At 41.8% G+C, this 21,595-nt stretch overlaps 1 protein-coding gene across 2 annotated transcripts in view; it reads right to left on the minus strand.

Moving 5' to 3' along the window:
• Positions 1-615: 615 nt before the first annotated feature.
• kcnh1b (potassium voltage-gated channel, subfamily H (eag-related), member 1b) overlaps positions 616-21,595 on the minus strand; it is a gene marked incomplete at its 5' end in the record, with an annotated part of 61,353 nt that continues 40,373 nt past the window's right edge. The window contains 2 exon segments of one of the 2 annotated variants that reach the window (XM_069168462.1): positions 616-6,570; positions 16,821-17,017. In XM_069168462.1, coding sequence (XP_069024563.1) covers positions 5,722-6,570; positions 16,821-17,017 — 1,046 coding nt within the window. 2 annotated transcript variants of the gene reach the window in all.

Genomic DNA, 21,595 nt, shown 5'->3' on the forward strand with positions numbered 1-21,595 from the left:
CTCTGGGAGAAAAGGCCACCGCTGCTGACACTGACACGTTTCAGTTTGGAGACGTTGGTCTGAGCCGTCAGCTCCAGCGTTGTCAAACACATCTGGACTGATTTTTGGGACTTTGGGACTATTTCAAAATTCCCCTTTTTCCTCTTGTTAATCAGTGACTGAGGAGTCTGAATCCAGCTGACATCAGTGATATCACATCACACTAACACGACTCAGCACGTTTTAACATTCACAAATGTTTGATGTCAAAATGAAATCCTCTCGTTACAGACATTAAATTCAAATCAAAAGGCAACAGGACTCGCTGAAGTGTCTTGAAACGTAGATGGAATCTGACCTGAGGCCTGAACTACAACGCACGTTCAACATATCAGGACGTCTTTCCGTCATCCAGCTGAACAAACAAACTCACTGTGTCAACTCAGGCTTTCCGTCCAGCTACCAGCGGTCACATGAAAGAGGAGGAGTCTGCAGCATCCGACCAATCACAGACATGCACAAGTGTACCTGCAGCAGAGCGACTTCTTTTACAAACAAAGAGGAAACTATAATGTTGGAAGTTAAAGACATAATTCAGGCGTAGTTCTGGATGACTGAGACACACAGATACAAGTACAAAGTATAAAATCATTTATTGTTGACATTTGATGTGATTTTTTTTAATTTTTTTTTTATAAATACTCTTTGTGCTAATACATTTTGAGTAGCTGACAAAAAGTGAAGAACAGAAATAAAGAATAAGTATCTGTGGTTACCACAAGTTGGAGGAGTTCCAAAACAGTGCATACATGATATTCATAAAGACGTTTCACCATTTTCACATTGAGGTGCACTTCATGCAGACAGAGGTCGCAACATACATGTGAGCGACAGCAGAAGGTCGTGAAGTTGAGAGTGAAACCTCACAGTCCTCCGAGATATTCTAAGTAGCAAGGCAACGTCTTCTCGGTTTCAGGCTTTCCTTTAGAAAACCAGGTCTCGGACACCAGCGTCACGCAGCGACCAGATGACTAAAGTGCATCAGTGTTGACACCGGCGAGCTCGTGTGACAGCGTGAAGTCCACAAAGTACCACCGACACCAACCAGTCGCTGGAAAAACAGCATACACGGCAATAATTGCATATTATGACGATATACTATCACACCTACATACATGATACACAAGAGACCAAGGTCAAGACAAACACAGCTCAGGTTATCATTTCATCTCAGGTGAGTACATTTTTAAATCAGTTCCTCTGATTGAAAGGAATAAATCCTCAATGTTTCATCCGGCTCCAGACGTTAGAAACGTTTTCATTTCAATTTGTAAGTCGGGTTACTTTTAATCTGTCTCAGCTCAAAGCTGCACAACAACTTTTTACATTTAAAACAGACGTATTCTCCAGAATCCTCCTGGTTTGTCCAAAATAATGACTCATTGATGTGAAGTATGTCTGGTGGGTGTTTGTTTGATTGACAGGTGTCTCAGCCTATCAGACTTTGTGATGGTTGCTGCTTATTTTGTCTCAGCTCAGAAACCTGTTATACAGACTGAGGTGCTGTGTGGGTGTGGCCAGCAGGTGATAAAGGTGTGGCCAGCAGGTGATCAAGGTGTGGCCAGCAGGTGATCACGGTGTGGCCAGCAGGTGATCAAGGTGTGGCCAGCAGGTGATCACGGTGTGGCCAGCAGGTGATCACGGTGTGGCCAGCAGGTGATCACGGTGTGGCCAGCAGGTGATCACGGTGTGGCCAGCAGGTGATCAAGGTGTGGCCAGCAGGTGATCACGGTGTGGCCAGCAGGTGATCACGGTGTGGCCAGCAGGTGATCACGATGTGGCCAGCAGGTGATCACGATGTGGCCAGCAGGTGATAAAGCTGTGGCCAGCAGGTGATCACGGTGTGGCCAGCAGGTGATCAAGGTGTGGCCAGCAGGTGATCAAGGTGTGGCCAGCAGGTGATAAAGCTGTGGCCAGCAGGTGATCAAGGTGTGGCCAGCAGGTGATCACGGTGTGGCCAGTAGGTGATAAAGGTGTGGCCAGCAGGTGATCAAGGTGTGGCCAGCAGGTGATCACGGTGTGGCCAGTAGGTGATAAAGCTGTGGCCAGCAGGTGATCATGGTGTGGCCAACAGGTGATAAAGCTGTGGCCAGCAGGTGATCACGGTGTGGCCAGCAGGTGATCAAGGTGTGGCCAGCAGGTGATCAAGGTGTGGCCAGCAGGTGATCACGGTGTGGCCAGCAGGTGATCAAGGTGTGGCCAGCAGGTGATCATGGTGTGGCCAGCAGGTGATAAAGCTGTGGCCAGCAGGTGATCATGGTGTGGCCAGCAGGTGATAAAGCTGTGGCCAGCAGGTGATCATGGTGTGGCCAACAGGTGATAAAGCTGTGGCCAGCAGGTGGCCAGAAACCATATGGTGGGAAATCATTGAGGAGCATGAAGGACAGATGTGAAGCTAAAAGTGAAAACATCTGGAGGTTTGTTGTTGTAGATTTGTTGCTTTCTTCAGTAAAAACTGGACGGTTGGTAACACAGCTTCTATTTCTACCATTAACACCTGGATCATGACTGACTGCGTCTCCTCTAAAGAACTATATGCATTTCTCCATTTGAGAAGGTTTATACGGAGTCAGCCAGTCGGATAATTCAGTCAAAGTTAGACTCGACCATTTCCACTGATTGTGACAGTTCCATTAAAAACCACTGGGCTCTGAAGCCTTGTTAAACCCTGCTGCGACCAGACCTTCAGATTCGTGAGAGTTTCATCAGGATGGATGATGAGATGCTGCGAACGAGATGAAGGCACAGATGAAGATGAAAAAGCTAAAACCAGTGGAAGACCTGACAAAAAGAGCTGAGCCAATCACAGCGCTCCTCTGAGAGTCTTTTGTGTGTTACGTCTGCTTCAACATAAGCTGCCAGTGAGTGAATGTTTGAGAATAGAGTGAACAGATCGCTGTGGACAACATCTGTCCAGCGGTGACGAACGGAGGACACGCCTCGGGTCCGTGTTTTCCCTTCATGTCCTCCTCATGGTGTTTCTGCAGCAGTCGTCTCTGTTCTCGCCTTGAGGCACAAACAAACATCTGGAGAGGAACAAACGTCCTCCAGAAGCAACAGAGGACGCAAACAGAACAATCTCATCAAATCACAACAAAGAGGCAAAAGTCTGGAGAGATGGAGACGTCCCACACAGAGGACAAAAAGACACTTTGGTTCTGTTTGTCTTTGTGCTGCGTAGCAGTCCGATTTTAATTACTGCAGCTTCTGGTTAGTGAAGTCTGGTTCTGACAGAATTCTCCCCTTTTGACATTCGGATGCTTTTTGGTCCATTTAAGCAATATTGCGATCATGCAAGTTACCAACTAAATAAAACATATAATCTAAATGTGTTCATATTGTGGAGCAATTCACTCTAAAATATACAACTGTTTGTTCGTGTGATCTCCGTTTCCATGGCAACACATGGGGTACGACTAAGAACCGGAAAACAATCAGTGGCGTCAGTAGACTCTTATGTAACGTATGTAATGTTTACTACTCCAGGAAGTAGTCCAACCCTTAGCAACCACCCTAGCAACAGAGAGGATTTCTAATCTCCAACTGAATAAATACAGAACACAGAAACACTAAACTGATCAGCTAGCTCAGTCTGGTTGGAACAAAGATATCTAATGAACAAAGATATCTGATGAACAAAGCTATCTGAGGAACAAAGATATCTGATGAACAAAGATATCTGATGAACAAAGATATCTAATGAACAAAGATATCTAATGAACAAAGATATCTGATGAACAAAGCTATCTGAGGAACAAAGATATCTAATGAACAAAGATATCTGATGAACAAAGATATCTGATGAACAAAGATATCTAATGAACAAAGATATCTGATGAACAAAGATATCTGATGCACAAAGATATCCACGGACTCATGTTTTTAACATTTTAGTAAAAAAGAAGGTCCAAAAAAGACCTGATTTCACCAAATGGGTCATTTAATAGACCTATAACAAGTAGAAACTAAATTTAATTCTAATTCTATATTCCCATTGAGGAGGTGGAGTGATATTTCTCGTGATGAGCAGGATGTGATGTCATGATGATTTGAGCAGGTTTTAAATGTTCAGTTGACCAATCAGATCTCTGGGTCGGAACTACTTTTTGTGTAACTTTGATTAGTTTTAGTGCCCCCTGCTGGATTTAACTGTTAAACTGCTGTTTTAACCCTTAAAGCAACGCGGTCCACGATGTTCCGGCGCACCTTGCAGGCTGAGCAGGTTTTTTATGACTTGAATGAAACTTGAACTTCAGACTGATGCAGTCAGTGTCTCGGTGGACAGACTGCAACGTTACCTGTTATTACTTCTTACGCTGTCCTCTAGTTATTACAATTTTAAGTTCAGTAGTATTATAAGTATACAATGCAGACAAACTCATCTCTCTTGTGTTTCGATAGAAATCTGTTTCCTCCAGGATTCTTATTCAAAATAATTAAATAATTCGCTTAAAAAGCGGGCAGAGTTGGACATGAGGTTGTCTCCACTTTTCACAGGACTGAATGTGAAACACTTCACTGCTGACACATGTTACTGTAAAAGATCTGATCCAGCTGGATCAGGACGAGCTCCTTTGAATCAGATCTCAGCAACTATCGTGTACAATTTGGAAGTTTTCTTGAGAAAAAATTCCACACAGAAAAAACTCTTCCTGCGATGTCAAGCTGCCGAGAATACGATCTACACGAGTCCTTCTTCAGCAAAGGAAAAAAATACTACTCGACCTGCTCGGATTATCTTCTTACAGTAAAAAGTCGTCCTCTCACTTTGGGCCGCCTCCATCTGCCATGTGACCGCTGCCTTACACATTTTGAACCGTCTCTTGAGAGTATTCTGCATCACCCAAGATGTGAATACTCATTATTGCAAAGGTACAAGGAAGAGAGCAAACACACATCAAAATCTAAAACTCCAGAGGAACCACTTCAACATCAACACTTAACATTTGGCGCCTCACTTCCACTTTGCATGAAATCCCTCCAACTCGTGGGTATAAAAATGCTCCTGATTCCAAACATTCCCAACTTCTCGGTGAAGTCAGCACACAGTGTTTAGTCTGCATGATGGTGTCGACATTCTTCGTAGGTTTCTCTGTAAATCCTAATAACTCAGAGGAGAAAGATGTTAATCAGTCAATCGGGTCGGTTATCTGGTCGTGCAAAACCAAACCACTGATCCACCAAGTTCTCCGAGCTTCCTGCTTAAACTGCATCTCATCTTAACAACCAATCACAAAGCGTTGCTTTGATATGCAAACAATGTTTCCATGTCTCTATTTTTGGCCTTTTTTTTGGTTGACACTGTAAAGGTCCTCTGAAGTATTCCTCAGCACCTGAAGCCTCTGCACAGCCAAACAGACTGTTTGGATCAGAACCTCCAAATCAACCACAACCAACTTTAAAGCCATCTGTTATTATTGCAGGTATCATGTGATGGTCTGAAGGTTTCAAACCGTCATTCATGAACAGTTTCAGTTTCAGTCTGTAATGTTTTGAACAGCAGGGCGACGCTGAGGACGTTACAAAGTGCTTTTGTCGTCATCATCACCATCGTCATCATCATCATCGTCATCATTATCATCATCATCATCATCCTCTTCACACTACAACCGGAAGCTCTTCTTTGCACTTGGAAGCTGAATACTTTGAGTTTAATTCTGGCAGACTGACGACATGTTGAGTTTAAGAGAAGCTGTCCTTGTCAGAGTCGGGGGAGGGGGGTCGCGAGATCTCGAAAAAGGAGCCGGATGACTTCCTGGATTTGAGAAGTCGAAGCATCTCTGCCAGCTGAGTCTCCAGCCCCACCATCCGACTGTTCAGAGACCGGATGTCTCCTCGTAGCTCCTGTTTCAGCTCGAGGAAGGAGGCCTGCATGCTCTGCTCCGGTATCGGACAGAAGGCCCTCTTCTCCTCCGACTGGACCGGACTCCTCTCCTGCGGTGTTCTGGCCCCGCCCACGTTGTCCAAGCGCAGGTCACTCTTGGTGATGCCGCTGTCACACGAGTCGGTCTTCTTGAGGGACGTCTCGTCGTGAGACTTAGTTCTGTCAGGCAGCGTCTCCATGGACTCGGCCTTGGAGACGCTGCTCCACGACTCGGCTTTCACCACCGACTCCCTGAACCGCCCCCAGCCTTTAGCTTTGGGGGGCTCGGCAGACTTGCAGCCGGTCGGATTGCCGTTCTGTGTGAGGGGAGCGTGGAGCATGACCCGGCTGGAGGTCCTGGATGACGCGGTGGCGGTGGACGTGGAGGAGGTGGTGGGTGTGGCCGTGCTCTCGGTCACCATATCGATGCTGGTGGAGGCCAGGATCTCCGGGCCTCTGGGCGGCTCCGGTTTTGTGACGCCTTTCTCCACATCGCCAGCGGGCTGACCGACCCGCTCGCCGGCCTGCCGGGCCTCCCTCTGCTGCCGGAAACGCTGAAAGAGCCGTCGGACCGGGTGGTCTGGAGGGAGGTTCAGAGGAGCCTCGTTCTTCCTCCTCAGCATCTCCTCCTCCTCACGTTTCACATCGCTGATCTTACGGAAGACAATCTGGGAAAAGACAGAAAAGACAAGAGAGCTTTGATTCACACATTATGAGACCAGAGGGTTTCAGACTGATGTCGCTTCTAAACAAACTGTAAACGTTGTGCTCAGCTCGCCACCTTGTCCTGCCAGAAGTTACAGCACAAAAATGTGTTATTAAGCTTTGCAGTGCTAAACAGTCAAATCTCCCAGAATAACCTTTTCCTGTGTAGCTATTTAATGTTTTTCCTGCCGATAAATCTTCTGCCTGTCAGTTCACCGGTTCTCCCCGTAGGTTGGTTGAAGCATCGTGCCACAGTTTATTTATGCGTCTGACATTCAACGTTAATTCAGTCCATCTTCAGTCGTCAGTTCAGGCGGTTGCCAGTCCGAGTTGTTTCGTTCTGTACAAACCTTCAGTCACAACTGCTCAACCGCTAACAGCTGATTCTATGCTGAAAATGAATTTGATGGTTCATGTACTGAAGAGATGCTTCTTTATGACTCTGGCTGTGTGTGTGGGCTTGTTCTCCTGCCGCAGTTTGGGATGTCAGTCGCCTCCCTGATAACGCTGCATAATCAAACAGAATCGAAACATCGAAAGTGGATAAAACTTCTGCCCCACAAGCCCAGGATGAGTCCTGAGGGAAAAAGCAGATAATACGTGCTGAGGAAACGTTTCATGTGCTGACGCAGAAAGATCTGAAAACAGGAGCTCAGAGTCCCAACCAGAGCTTCAGGCCATCAATTAAAACTGCATCACACTCACATCTGAAAGAGTTCGGAGTGAGACTGCTTCTGCTGTTACAAAAAAGTCCATTTATTATTAAAGAAACATCCGTGTGCTGTAAGAACTGATCAGAGAGATATTAAGAAAGAAACCATTTTCTAAAGCTTAAATCTAAATATTAGTGTAAAAAGAAAGATGTAGATACTGTAGTTCAGGATAAGACATCTCGATAAAATAACCTCTACTAGTGATAATCAAGGTCTGTTTTAGATGAACCAAAGAAGCCAATGAAATGCATTTGCTGATATTCACGTGAGGAAGATGTGCTCTAGCCCATCTTTGCCTCTAATTCAATAAAATAGGCTGCTGAATTCTTGTGGGAGTCACTTACAGTCAGTTTTGTAAGAAATAAAAAGACAAGAAAAGAAAATTAGGGGAGTAACTTGAAAAAGTAAATACACTGTACATACAGAAAAATAGAAAAAAATATACGTTTCACCTGTAACACTGTTGAATAAAAAAGTACTCTGGTATAAATAAAAAATGTACCCTTCATTTTAAAAACACTCCTGACGGTTGCAACCTCAGTCTAAACCACGTGGCATCTCACGGTGACGTCGTTGGTTACCAACTGGTTGGTGAACGGCTGTTTTGAAGCCTCAAGTCGAGCTTTTCGCCATCTTGTTTTTTTGGAACCAGAAATGACCATATTTGGACGAGAGGCTGGAGGTGGGGAGGAGCTACGAACACGATGCATGTGCACCAACACCGGCAACAAAACACCCTGTCAGTCAAACCGGGCAGGCATGCCGATCTCTGAGCCTCATATCAAATGAATTATGGAGTTATTTTCAGAAGGACCACCAGAACTCTGATCAGGAGTGAATTTATCTAATGACACCTTTATGAAGCTGATCCGTGAGTTCAGTGAGGATGATGTTTCCTCACGTTTCATCTTCATCCTCTGTGGCTGAGCTTTTCCTGCTCCTCTCTCCTCTCACGTTTTCCACTGATTCATAATCTTGTTGTCATACTTGACCAATGAAGTCTCTGCCCAGGTTTTTTTTTATAACCCAATCAGTTTCCCTACCTGGTTCTTTAACTACTTTAAATTGTGATTTTGTCAGTCTGTCTTTCAGACCTCCTGACCAGCAACCCTTCTCCTCCCCATCACCACCTCATCTGTCTGCTTTTCCTGGAGCCTCAACTGAAGTTTCCACCTGTCGTCTCTGCTGTTTCCTCAGCTCAGCTGGTCCAACCTCTCAGCCTGGTTCTGTCACACGTTTCCTCCTGTTTTCTGTCTAGCTGTTGCTCATGTGGTTAAATTGTTGAGTTCCTGTCGTAATTGCTTGTAATTGTTGTGATTTGACGCTGCACAAATACAAATGTGAAATACGCATATCGCACCTTCTCCACTTCTTTATACATGAAAAATGTATTATACTTTGAAATCTGTTGTAACTTTGTAAAACCTTTATTTTGTATGTAACTGCAATATACAGCTGTCAACACTCTGAAATTGTTTTGGCCTAAAACGTCAAAATTAAAACTTAAAAAAATTCAGGGGCATCCATTACATTTGGGTTCACATGATTTGCAAATCATTGCATTCTGTTTTTATTTACATTTGAAACAACGTCCCAACTTATTTTGAAAAGGTTAAAAAGTATGATGCAGACTTATTTCCTCTTTTGTTAAGATTCCTACGTCCACTGCTTTTAACCTGTTCTAACACCTCAACTTGTGCTTTGACCGCTACGTTCTTTGTCTGGAGGACTCGAAGCTGCAGTTTCAAAAGGCATCTGGTAACGGACTCATTCACTAAAGATGATTGAAGGTTTTCTAATGAAACCGGTTTACCACATTATTATCCAAGTATCACATTTTCTGATATTTTTCTTTAAACATTACCACTCAATTCTCAAAATTGCTCAATTTGACTTTTTTGTGGAAATACTACTGCATTCTTAAATTAATATGAATTTTTGGAGAAATTATGAGTTTAAAATAAAAAAATTGAAAGCTCCATTGTTTTTCCGAATGTCGTGATCTGTTTTTTTAGGAGCCTTAAAGCCCAATCAGCAAATACCATCAGGTTCAGGAAAACAGTGAATACAACTGCTGCTTGGAGGGAAATAATTCAGACGGATTTGGAAGATGATCTGCAGAAATGCAAAGTGTGCTTCAGCAGGTATAAAACAGTGAAGCCCTCGTTTCATTTGTTGCAGGTGATGCACAAAGTGAAGGTTACGTTACGGCTGACCTTGCTCGTCAGATAAATGACTTGAATGTCCATTAAAGGTGTCGAGGCACTTTTGGCTGCGTGTGAACGATGAAGTCTCCGAGGGCCGTCGGAGAGTGTCGTTATTCTGCAGTGACAGCGAGCGCTGGAGGTCGCCGGGCTTTCCCCTCAGCAATGTCATCAGTATGTTGAACCCGGAGCCGATCAGTCAGCTCTCCTAACCCGCTGAAATTGGACGATGTGGAGGGAGAAGTCAGTTGGACGGTTGTGTCAGAGCGCTCTCAGAGGGGAACGCAATATGTGAGAGATTCTGATCATGTTCAACCCCTGCTGGTCCGAACAGAACAAAGTTGTTGTGTTCATACATAAACTCCACCGTCTGCAGCCAAGACGAACACTACAGTTCCTCGTGGTCCCCGGTAAATGAAAACATTATTCAGAAAAGGGTTTTCAATTTTGCTAAATTATTCGATATGGCCTGCAAAAGATATGGCCATTTAGCTGGAATTACTAATAGCTAATTTAGCTATTTTTAATTGCAGTGATTCTACAAAATGTAAACAAGTACAGGCTAAAGATGGGGCTCAAAGAGAACAGCAGTACGTATACGAAGGTAGATCCAAACGTTGGGACGCTGCTGTAACCCTCCATCAACATCAGCTGAACAAAGAGCGCACGTCACATTGTTGTTAATATCTGTACATTGGAAATGGAGCCCCTTAAAATGCATTAGAATCATTAGAAACATTAGAATCATTAGAAACATTAGAATCATTAGAATTATTAGAATTATTAGAAACATTAGAATCATTAGAATTATTAGAATTATTAGAAACATTAGAAACATTAGAATCATTAGAATTATTAGAATTATTAGAAACATTAGAATCATTAGAATTATTAGAATTATTAGAAACATTAGAAACATTAGAATCATTAGAATCATTAGAATCATTAGAATTATTAGAATTATTAGAAACATTAGAATCATTAGAATCATTAGAATCATTAGAATTATTAGAATTATTAGAAACATTAGAATCATTAGAAACATTAGAATCATTAGAAACATTAGAATCATTAGAATCATTAGAATTATTAGAATTATTAGAATTATTAGAAACATTAGAATCATTAGAATCATTAGAATTATTAGAATTATTAGAAACATTAGAATCATTAGAATCATTAGAATCATTAGAATTATTAGAATTATTAGAAACGTTAGAATCGTTAGAATCATTAGAATCATTAGAAACATTAAAATCATTAGAATTATTAGAATTATTAGAAACATTAGAATCATTAGAATCATTAGAATCATTAGAATTATTAGAATTATTAGAAACATTAGAAACATTAGAAACATTAAAATCATTAGAATTATTAGAATTATTAGAAACATTAGAATTATTAGAAACATTAGAAACATTAGAATCATTAGAAACATTAGAAACATTAGAATCATTAGAATTATTAGAATCATTAGAATCATTAGAAACTTTAGAATCATTAGAATTATTAGAAACATTAGAAACATTAGAATTATTAGAAACATTAGAAACATTAGAATTATTAGAAACATTAGAAACATTAGAATCATTAGAATTATTAGAATCATTAGAATCATTAGAATCATTAGAATTATTAGAATTATTAGAAACGTTAGAAACATTAGAATCATTAGAATCATTAGAATTATTAGAAACATTAGAATCATTAGAAACATTAGAATCATTAGAATCATTAGAAACACCACGGCAGGGTTGCCCACACTTCTTCAGCTTGGGAACTTCTTCTAAAATGGCCATTCAATGAGATCTACCAAAACAAAATTTAAAAAAATCCCACTGCTGAACATGCACAGATGTACCTGGTATGAAGGTATGAAGCCTCCATATTGTATGTGATTTGCGTGTTAATAACTCGACTGTCAGGTTGCCCCGAAAATAAGTTATTTAGGAAAATAAAAGTCCTAGAAAGTGGGATGTCATGTTCAGCCCCGTGCTGGAGACAACGCAGAAGTCAGCTGGGATTTCAAAACTGGATTAGTTGAAAATGTTTTGTCGTACAGAGAAACGACGAGTACAATCAGAAAGGGAAGTTCTGCTGTTTATTTGTTAACATGCAGCACGCGTTGAAGCGATCGGGACGTCGGACGTAATTCAATCCAGAGTAGCGAGGTTGGAGACGGACGCAGCAATTCACCTGAGCAGAAGGGACGGGAATTTGGACGATGAAACATTTTTGCGATGTTTGAGGCCACCTGAGTGTCTCCGAATGGAAAACACGTGAAGGTAGCGACCGGCTCGAGGAAACAAGTAACTGGCTGCAGAGCGAACGCTTTTCATGTCAATCAAGTAGCATATTGAGGCAGGATCAAACTTTGAAAAAGAAATCGAACGGCTTAGTTGTTTTGAATGGAGCCTGGTCCACCAGCATCGGCTCCTATTGGTCGAACCTGCCCTACAGCGAGGAAGCAACGAGCAGGCCGAGCTGGTCTGAGCGACATTTATGTTTGAAGAAGGAGAGAACGGCGTTGTTCAAAGACTGAAGAAGGAACGCCGAGTCAGGATCTCCGACATGTACACGGTTGTGTGCAATGAAATCGTCCTCCGGCCTCAAACGGTCAACACGACTTCTCCGGTGATGTTCTGATACGACTGCGGAAAATCATTCAACGTGAACCAGAAAGCGTTTCGGTTCTCTGAAGCTCTCACTCTGAAACAGGAAGTTCTCACCTACAACACGATCGCTGACATTACAATGTATTAACATGTATTTCTGTACATTTCAAGACAAAGTAGAAAAGTGAAACTATCTCAGCACATTAGTTGAGTTTGTTTCCCATTTAAAAGAAAGATTGGTCTTAATTATGAGCACGAGGCTGAAAATCTTCCCATCTGAAATGTTATTTTGTCATTAACACGTTTGACATGTTCCCTGGTGAAGCTATCAGCTGATCAGCTGGGTGACGGTGGGCGGTGCAGAAACAGCAGTCTGGAGGTTTGGAGGTGAGCGCTGCTCTGGGAGGTCATTTCTCTTCACCAGCATCATTATTGCACAGCCAAGCAGAACAGGACACGATGGCTTTCACATCGATTTACAGCAGAAAGACGGAGCGCGAGCAACGCTGTAAAACAAACCGGGAGAAACCGAGAGGGGGAGCAGCTGATGGCCAACATCACCGATTTATACCTCGTCTTCATCTTAACTCGTTAGTTTGTTTTTTATCACTCGCAAGATGGCGACGGCCGAAATCCGGATTCAAGGCCTCATAACGAAAGTCCACAAACCGACGGTTCACATTTAAAATGTGTTCTTGAGATATCGTATTCATGAGAATAGGTTGAGTTGAGGTCACAGTGACCTTGAACTTTGACTCCCAAAATCGAATCAGTTCGTCCTCGGTACGAAGTGAATCTTTTTGTTTGAGGACAGAGATTTGGCGTTCACGAGAACGAGACGGACGGACGGACGACCCGGAAACAGAATTCCTGCGTCTACGACTGTCTGAATCTCAGAGGATAAAACAGCAGCTGGTGTGGAGTTTAATTTTTAGCTAAGGAAGTTGTTTTCTTATGAACGTTGTGATAAAAACGGAGAAAGCAGCATGTTGTTGGTGTGAACTAAGCTGTGTATAAAGAGAGAGAACTGAACACCACGTTTACAAATGGAGTCCTGTTCATTCACAGAAAGCTGCTTCCTCGGTTCACAGGCTTCGTTGCAGGTTTTTGGGTTCACAAAGTCTGCTCAGTTTATTTCAGTCAAACCGGTTGAAAGCTGTGCGTCTCAGACTTCTGCTGACTCAGCCGGATGTCTTCTGTCCAACACATATGAAAGCCATAAAATAACTTGATCACGTGGCTCTTTCACACTAATTGGAGCAAATTGATCAAATTCTTGTTAAAATCGGTGGTTTTGAAATCAGAAACCTCTTTTAAATAAATAAACTGAGATGAATCCTTTACGTTTAAATAAATAAACTGAGATGAATCCTTTACGTTTAAATAAATAAACTGAGATGAATCCTTTACGTTTAAATAAATGAAATGAGATGAATCCTTTACGTTTAAATAAATAAACTGAGATGAATCCTTTACGTTTAAATAAATAAACTGAGATGAATCCTTTATGTTTAAATAAATGAAATGAGATGAATCCTTTACGTTTAAATAAATAAACTGAGATGAATCCTTTATGTCACGTCGTCTTGTCTCCACGTTGTTTCTGAGGTGAAATCATCACGTTCAACGCAGCAAACGAAGGAACATTTAGTCTTTAGATGACGGCAGCATGTTAACAGACCAGAACCACCGACAGCTTCGCTGAGTCCAACGTGTTGAAGCAGTAAACAATCTCAGATTAACTACTTGGATTAACTACTATTAAATTAATATTAATTAATGAAATAATATTAAGCTGCACTGTAAGGCTCCTGGTTCATGTTTGAATCTACACGTCTGTGTAACAACACGGCTTCATTCATGGTTGGAGAGGAAAGTATGGACACGCAAAGCTCCCGATGCAATTAATTCATACATCAGAGACATCATGATCTTCATCGTGATCTTCATCATGATCTTCATCAGTGTTCAGATAATTTATGAACAACACTGATTCCATCTGAAAGAAACCAGGAAACTCATCTTTAGCTAATGTGAACATTTTTAATTTACAAAATACACAACTCATACTCTTCCTCCCTTCTCCTCCCTTCATCTCCCTTCATCTCCCTCCTCCTCCCTCCTCCTCCCTTCATCTCCCTTCATCTCCCTCCTCCTCCCTTCATCTCCCTTCATCTCCCTCCTCCTCCCTCCTCCTCCCTTCATCTCCCTTCATCTCCCTCCTCCTCCCTTCATCTCCCTCCGCCTCCCTTCTCCTCCCTCCGCCTCCCTTCATCCCCCTCCTCCTCCCTCCACCTCCCTTCATCTCCCTCTCTTCATCTCCCTCTCCCTCCCTCCATCTCCCTCCGCTTCCCTTCATCTCCCTCCACCTTCCTCCACCTGACTCCACCTCCCTCCGCCTCCCTCCCTTCATCTCCCTCCTCCTCCCTTTGTCTCCCTTCGCCTCCCTTCGCCTCCCTTCATCTCCCTCCACCTCCCTCCGCTTCCCTTCATCTCCCTCCACCTCTCTCCACCTTCCTCCACCTGACTCCACCTCCCTTCCTCTCCCTCCTCCTCCCTTCGCCTCCCTTCATCTCCTTCCGCCTCCCTCCGCCTCCCTCCGCCTCCCTCCACCTGTGATGTGATGTCTGGATGAGTGTTTTCGGTCCAAAGCAGAAACACTCAGACTTCTTATTGTGCTGACGACGTGTCTTCATACAGAAACAAGTTGAAAGCTCAACTTTCAATGGAGGTTTAAAAAAACAAAACTCTTTTATTATCAAGATCTAGATGATGATTGTTCGATGTTAACTGATGTTCTGCATGTGTGAAATGTGTTAAAAATATTCATAATGAGTATTGATGAGCTGTGTTTTCATGCTTGTAATTGTAATCGTAAAAAATTGCTGGTATAATTAATACAGTATTTTATTGGACTAATGTTTTGCTGTTCTCCGTCGCACAGCCGTTCTTTCACACTGCTCATTTCGTTATCAGTGTTATAATATATCATAATAATAATCATTATTTTGTCATTTTTATTTATTGTGCACTTACGTGTTTCATCCTAACTGTGTTTCTATGCTGCTGTGACGACTGAATTTTGCCGCTGTGGGATTAATAAAGTCTAATCTTATTTTATTTCTTATCTTGTAATGGTGTCCCTCATTTGGATGTTACCAGATAATCTGTGTTTTAATTCATCTGTGAGTGGTCAGAAAGTTTTATCTCATCACGTCTCACAGCAGAAACGTTCCACTTGGACGTGAGGAGCTCACTTCCTCTATCGCTGCTGCTCACAGAGGAACCAGAGCTGAACTCATGCTCACTTCAGAAAAGCCACCATCCTTTCTGTACAGAAACGCTCCTCAGACTGTTCACGTTAAACCTTTTTATGAAGATGTGTTTGTCTTCTGCCTGTTGGACAGAAAGTCCCTGTGAAGGATCGTCAACTTTCAGCATCCAAATACAAACAAGTTGGCTTAGTTTGTCTTCGTTGTGCTTCAACACGTTAAGATGGAGCAACAACAGGTCCAGTGGGAATGTGCAACTTCACATTTTACCTCCATAACTTTTTATTACCGTTTGGTAGAGTCACTGTTTGGTATTGTTGCACAAATAAATGAAGCAGTAAAACAGCCTTCGATGTTTGAAACTTGTCTTGACTGCTGCAGGCTTCAGTGGAAACACAGAAAACAAAGAGCTGAAGGAAAGGAGGAGGAGAAGTAAAGAAACTTTTGAAATGGAAAAATAAATTTTCATAGGTTGTGCATTTTGAAGGAGAAAGATGTAGATTTCATTTTAAGAATTTCTCAGCAGGTATTTAAACATTTTTAACTACGTAAGACACAATTATTATTCCAAGAAGAATATTTCCATCAAACATGCCAACAACTCGCTGCTCATTGGACCTCCAACTTATTTACAAGAGTTTATTTTCTCTTGGGCCTGAATGGATTTCTGTGGGTGACGTTGTTTGAACTGTGGCAGCCGTTGAGGTGTGAACACGGCAGCTGTCGTCATCCACCTCCACACTGAGCTCCACTGACACGTCACACCTGCTCTGCAGCAGCGACAACAATAAGCTCATGTAAAGTCAACAGAACGATCGCAGCACCGAACCGCAACATGATCTCAGGTCACGGGACACACACACTCACACACACACACACACACACACACACACACACACACACACACACACACACACACACACAGACACTCACACACACACTCACACACACACACACACACACACACACACACACACACACACACACTCACACACACACACACACACACACACACACACTCACACACACACACACTCACACACACACACACACACACACACACACTCACACACACACACACACACACACACACTCACACACACACACACACACACACACACACACACACACACACACACACACACTAAGCTTAACACACATACGCCCGTTTATCCTTTTCCGTGGTGTTTTTGTCCGTTTGCCCTGATTTAAAGTTGTATATTTAAACTCTGCACAGAATATCTCTTTCATCAATAATTTTTCGGTGTATAATTAACTCTTAAAACGTAAACGGATGAAAGCAGGATGCTGACACGTGATTAGCAGCAGCACACAGAGGACTTTCTGAGTAAAAATAGCTTAAATAAAATCAAACGAATAAGAGAAGTGTGTTCCAGCGGACTCACCCTCTTCCTCAGGTTGTAGGTGAGCAGCAGGTTTCTGGCAAAGTGGTTTGCGAAGTTGGAGTAAAACTCCAGGACTTTCTGCAGCTCGTCTCGTTTTATGATGTGGAGGTCGCAGTAGGTCAACGCTCGGACGTTAGCGCAGGACTGAGCCAACGTCATCTCCTTCCAGAACACGTCCCCGAACACATCACCTTTACCTGAGAACGCACAGACACACTGTCACCTGCACAGCAATCCTCCGGGGTGGTTTCAACAGCTTCTACCAGCAGATCTGAGGAGTCCAAACATCACTGCAAATTCTTCAGCATGTCCATCATCCTCTCGGCTGAACATACGAATGATAACTACTCTCCAAAGATTCACATCTTCAACAAAATCTAAATGAATGCTCTATTTCCTGCTTGATATTGGAGCTTCGTGAAGCAAACAACAATATTAAAAATGAACAATATTTTAGTTGTAAATAGACCAAAGACAACACATCAAATGTTGAAACTGAGAAATGTTATTGTTTTATGAAAAATATATGCCGATTTTGAATCTGATGTCAGCAGCACGTCTCTATAAAGTTGTTCCAGGATCATGTTCACCACTGAGCTGCATCAACTCTTCTTTTAACAACACTCTGGAAACGTTGGGGAACTGAGGAGACCAGTTTCTGGAGTTTTGAAAGTGAAATGTGGTCCCATTCTGGCCTGATAGAGGATTTCAGCTGCTCAACAGTTCAGGGTCTCCTTTGTTGTATTGTTCATGTCCTGATGCTCCAGATGTTTTCAATGATTGACAGGTCTGGACTGCAGGAGGTCAGTTTATCAGCGGACTCTTCTACTAGAGAACCATGCTGTTGGAATACGTGCAGAATGTGGTTGGACGTTGTTCTGCTGAAATAAACAAGACCTTCCCTGAAAGAGACGTTGTCTGGATGGCAGCATATGTTGCTCCAAAACCTGAATATATCATTCAGCATTAATGCTTCCTTCCAGATGTTCAAGCTACCCATGTCATGTGCACTAATACATCCCTGTACCATCACAGATGCTGGCTTTAGAACTGAGCTGATAACAAGCTGGATGGTCCCTCTCCTCTTTAACCTGGAGGATGCAGCGTCCATGATTTCCAAAAAAAAAACCTTGCGAGATTCTGGGATTTTTTTTTTTTTATACCCAATCATGTTGCTGATCTGTTGCCTGGTAACTTAATTAGTTGTGAAATGTTCCACCAGGTGTTTTTATTTCGTATTACAACTTTTCCGGTCTTTTGTTGACACTGGCCCAACTTTTTTGAGATGTGTTGCTGCCATCAAATCCAAAGGAGCATATTTTTTCTAAAACAATAAAATGTCTTTAATATGTAGTCTTTAATTTATTTTCCATTGAATTTGTGTTTACATGATTTGCAAATCATTGCATTCTGTTTTTACTTACATTTTACACAATTATTAGCATCAATCAAAACATTAAAGTTATCAGGAGAAGACCTGGTAAAAGATCATCATATATGCTGTGAAACCTTTAAAACACTCTCAGGCAAGTTGTGAAGCATCTTTTAGTGCCTCTGAGCCAACGACATCTGCAGCCGGAGGCGTTTCGTTCTGAGGTCTGTGAATGTGATATCTCAGAAACACCTTGTACAACCACGCAGCTGTAAATCTGCTTCTGTGATTCAGAGCTTTGCTTCTTCCTTTGAAGACATATGTCGTCCGTTTTGCTGAAGATGGATAAATGACAACATATGAGTGTCAAAATGATGAACGCCGTCGTTAATGAAAGGACAGATCGTCGCTGTGAAAACGCATTTATCAGAGTGAAAAACAGCTTCGATGCAGATGGTGGCTGCTCGGAGAAAACGTCTGTCTTAATGTGAGATGAGGAAGTGAAGCTGCGGTGAGCAGCGCATGGACTTTAAATAGAGTCTAATGAGATGTGAAACTACAGCTAAATATTTATCCAGACAGGATGTGAAGCTGGTTCAGCGTGCTGATAACATGTCTTCTGGAGACTGTCAGGAAGTAAAACTACACAGGAGCAGGCAGCTGCACTCATTTCATCTCAGCGTCTCAACAAGGATGAAAAGATGAATTCCTGGACCCAAATAAAGACGTCAGCTGAGCCTATAAGTATTTAGACCAACACAAACAAACACATTCGTTGTTCTTCACGTTCTGCTGACACGGTGTGTTATCGTAAGAAAATGATTTAGATTTGAGGTTCCTGCAGTATTTTGGAGTGCAAATTCAATGTTGTGCTTCCGACAAGCTTTTCCGTAGCAAACGCATGATGAGCAATTAGAAGTGTCCAGCTTTCAGCTCACCGCCCTGAATGACTGATGGTTCCCAGCTGAAGGGATGTGAAGTGTTAAACTAGAAAGGACAGAATAATAACACAAATAACTTATAATAAAGTTAAAATTCCTGGACAGCTTCTAATGTATCTGAGGATTCATCCTGAACATGACCTCTGTTTGACTGTATTAAAACCACAGTAACAGTATACATGTCTGAAGTGAATACAGAAGTTGACGGCCGGCTTCGGTTCGACCGTCACCGATCAGGTTTAGAGATTAACTAAAGAAGAAGAAATCAATGAGGAAACACAGCAGTCCTTTTCTCACTCTGAAGACGTGGATCCTGCTGCTGGCTGCAAGGACTTATGATCATCCTGCAATCTAACAGCTGGAAGCAACAAAAGGACTTCAGCAGGCTGCTTGACATTTCAGAATATATATATATATATATATATATATATATATATATATATATATATATATATATATATATATATATATATATATATATATATGTGTATATATATATTAATATGATTGATATCTTCTATCTACAAGCTAGTTGAAATTGTATTTGTGTGCGCAGGTGTGGAGAAGACAGGAAAATGGCAAATAACTTAGAGATTTGGTTAAAAACGTAGAAGTTTGCTGAACGTGGTGGAGCCGTTAAAGAGCCGAGAGGTTTCGTGAACGCTCCGAGAGAATTGCATAATGACTCTGACAGCTGTTCGTTCAGCCGTGCTCCGCCTTGACAGCTTCCTCCATCATCTCTCACTCTGTTCACTTGTGAACTGGTGGATGTTCTCCCTCCATCAGCCCTGAAACCAGGCAGCATGTTTCAGGGAGAAAAGAAAAAAAAAAACCTTCACGCATAAAAATGATGCTTTGATAATGAGAACCCTGGAGCATTCATCCTTCGCACGCTGACGAAAATAGAAAACATTTTTAGTTTTTGTTTTTGATGTGCTGAGGAAGTAGCGGAGCTTTTCTTTTTTCTTTTTTGGCCTGTTTTATGTTTTTCTGTGTAGCAGGTTAATCTACAGGGTTTAGTTTGATGGTGGTTTTGTTCCAGAGCTCAGCTGTTTCCTTCAGAGGGAAACAGAGGAGGTGTCAGCTGGGAGAAGCTTCAGGACTAAAACACATCAACAATTCATCTGTGTTCCAGTGAAGCACTTTTTATAAACTTGAGAGAAGACGTGTCGGATGACAAATTTGCAAAACTGAATTGTGTTTCCAACAGTAAACAGTCTCCTTCATTTTTAGTAAGGATATCTCCACTCCATCTCACCATCATTGACAGATGACTTGACTTTAAAAGGGCAGACAAAACTGAGCAAACTTGTTCAGAAATAAAAAAAAACTAAAAAAATGTAATTCTGGGCTCAAAGCCAACAGAAGTGTAAGAAACTGTTAAAAACAACATTCAGTGGTTGAAACACTGAAACTCCAAAGATCTTCTGTTTGATAAACTCTTCTGGTGTCTGAAAGTGTGTCTGCGACAGGATCGAAACCGTCCTGCATGTTTGATTTTACACATTTATATGTATAAATCCCACCTGTAATAATTACATCAAAAAAACTAATTGTAATATAGTATTTATTTATTTTATTCTTGTGAATTTGCATCTTTTTTTCATCTGGTTGGTAAATCTGTATTTGTATTTGTTTTCAGAGCGGCGCTATCAACAAGATGATAAAGTGGAGGTAACTGCCGTCTTGTATTGGCACATGGCATTGAAGTACATAATGATGAATTGACGTCCTTTCATTTGTTTAGAGTATCATTATATGAGCATCGACTGTGATGGAACTTCTTTCTAAATGCTGTTGTCGTCCAATATCGTAAATTCAAATGTAAACCTCAGTCAGAAGAGGGTTTTGAGGAAATGACACTGACACAGGAGGGCTGATCAGCTACTGAAGCTCAGGGATTGGTTTTTTTTAATGTTAAGCCTCACCTTCAATGCTGTTCAATATAAATACCATAATCACTAAATGAGCAGGGGGGGGGGGGGCGACTGCTGATCCTATTGTTTTTGCTGTGGTTGCCATATACATTTTGTTGTTAGTTGTTTCCATTATTTTTATGTAACAATAATATTTCTGTAAGTAAACTTTGTGTTTTCTATAACTGTGAACTTTCAACTTCATCGGGGTGGGGGAGACAGGGGACGGGGGACGGAGGACGGGGGGGGCGTTCAAACAGGCCCACCGGGTTGTTTGCCTTTTTTTAATCTTGTAAAATCTTGTGTGTTTTCACATTTGTGCAAAAATAAATCAAATCAAAATCAAATCAGATCTGAAAGAGCCAACAGAATAAGATTAGGAGGAGATTTGGCAGCGCAGGTGCTTGAGTTGAGATTTATGAGTTAATATAAATCCGTGAGGTCCCAGACATGACACTCAGAGTATGGGATCAATATTTATAGCATTTAGTTGGACAAATGTCAAATCTTGCAAAGTTAATGAAGGTCAAAAATATTATGTGGATA

Source organism: Embiotoca jacksoni, unplaced genomic scaffold (genome assembly GCF_022577435.1).
Source record: "Embiotoca jacksoni isolate LCO1_2020_lvr unplaced genomic scaffold, fEmbJac1.0.p SCAF_4, whole genome shotgun sequence".
Taxonomy (NCBI): Eukaryota; Metazoa; Chordata; class Actinopteri; family Embiotocidae; genus Embiotoca; species Embiotoca jacksoni.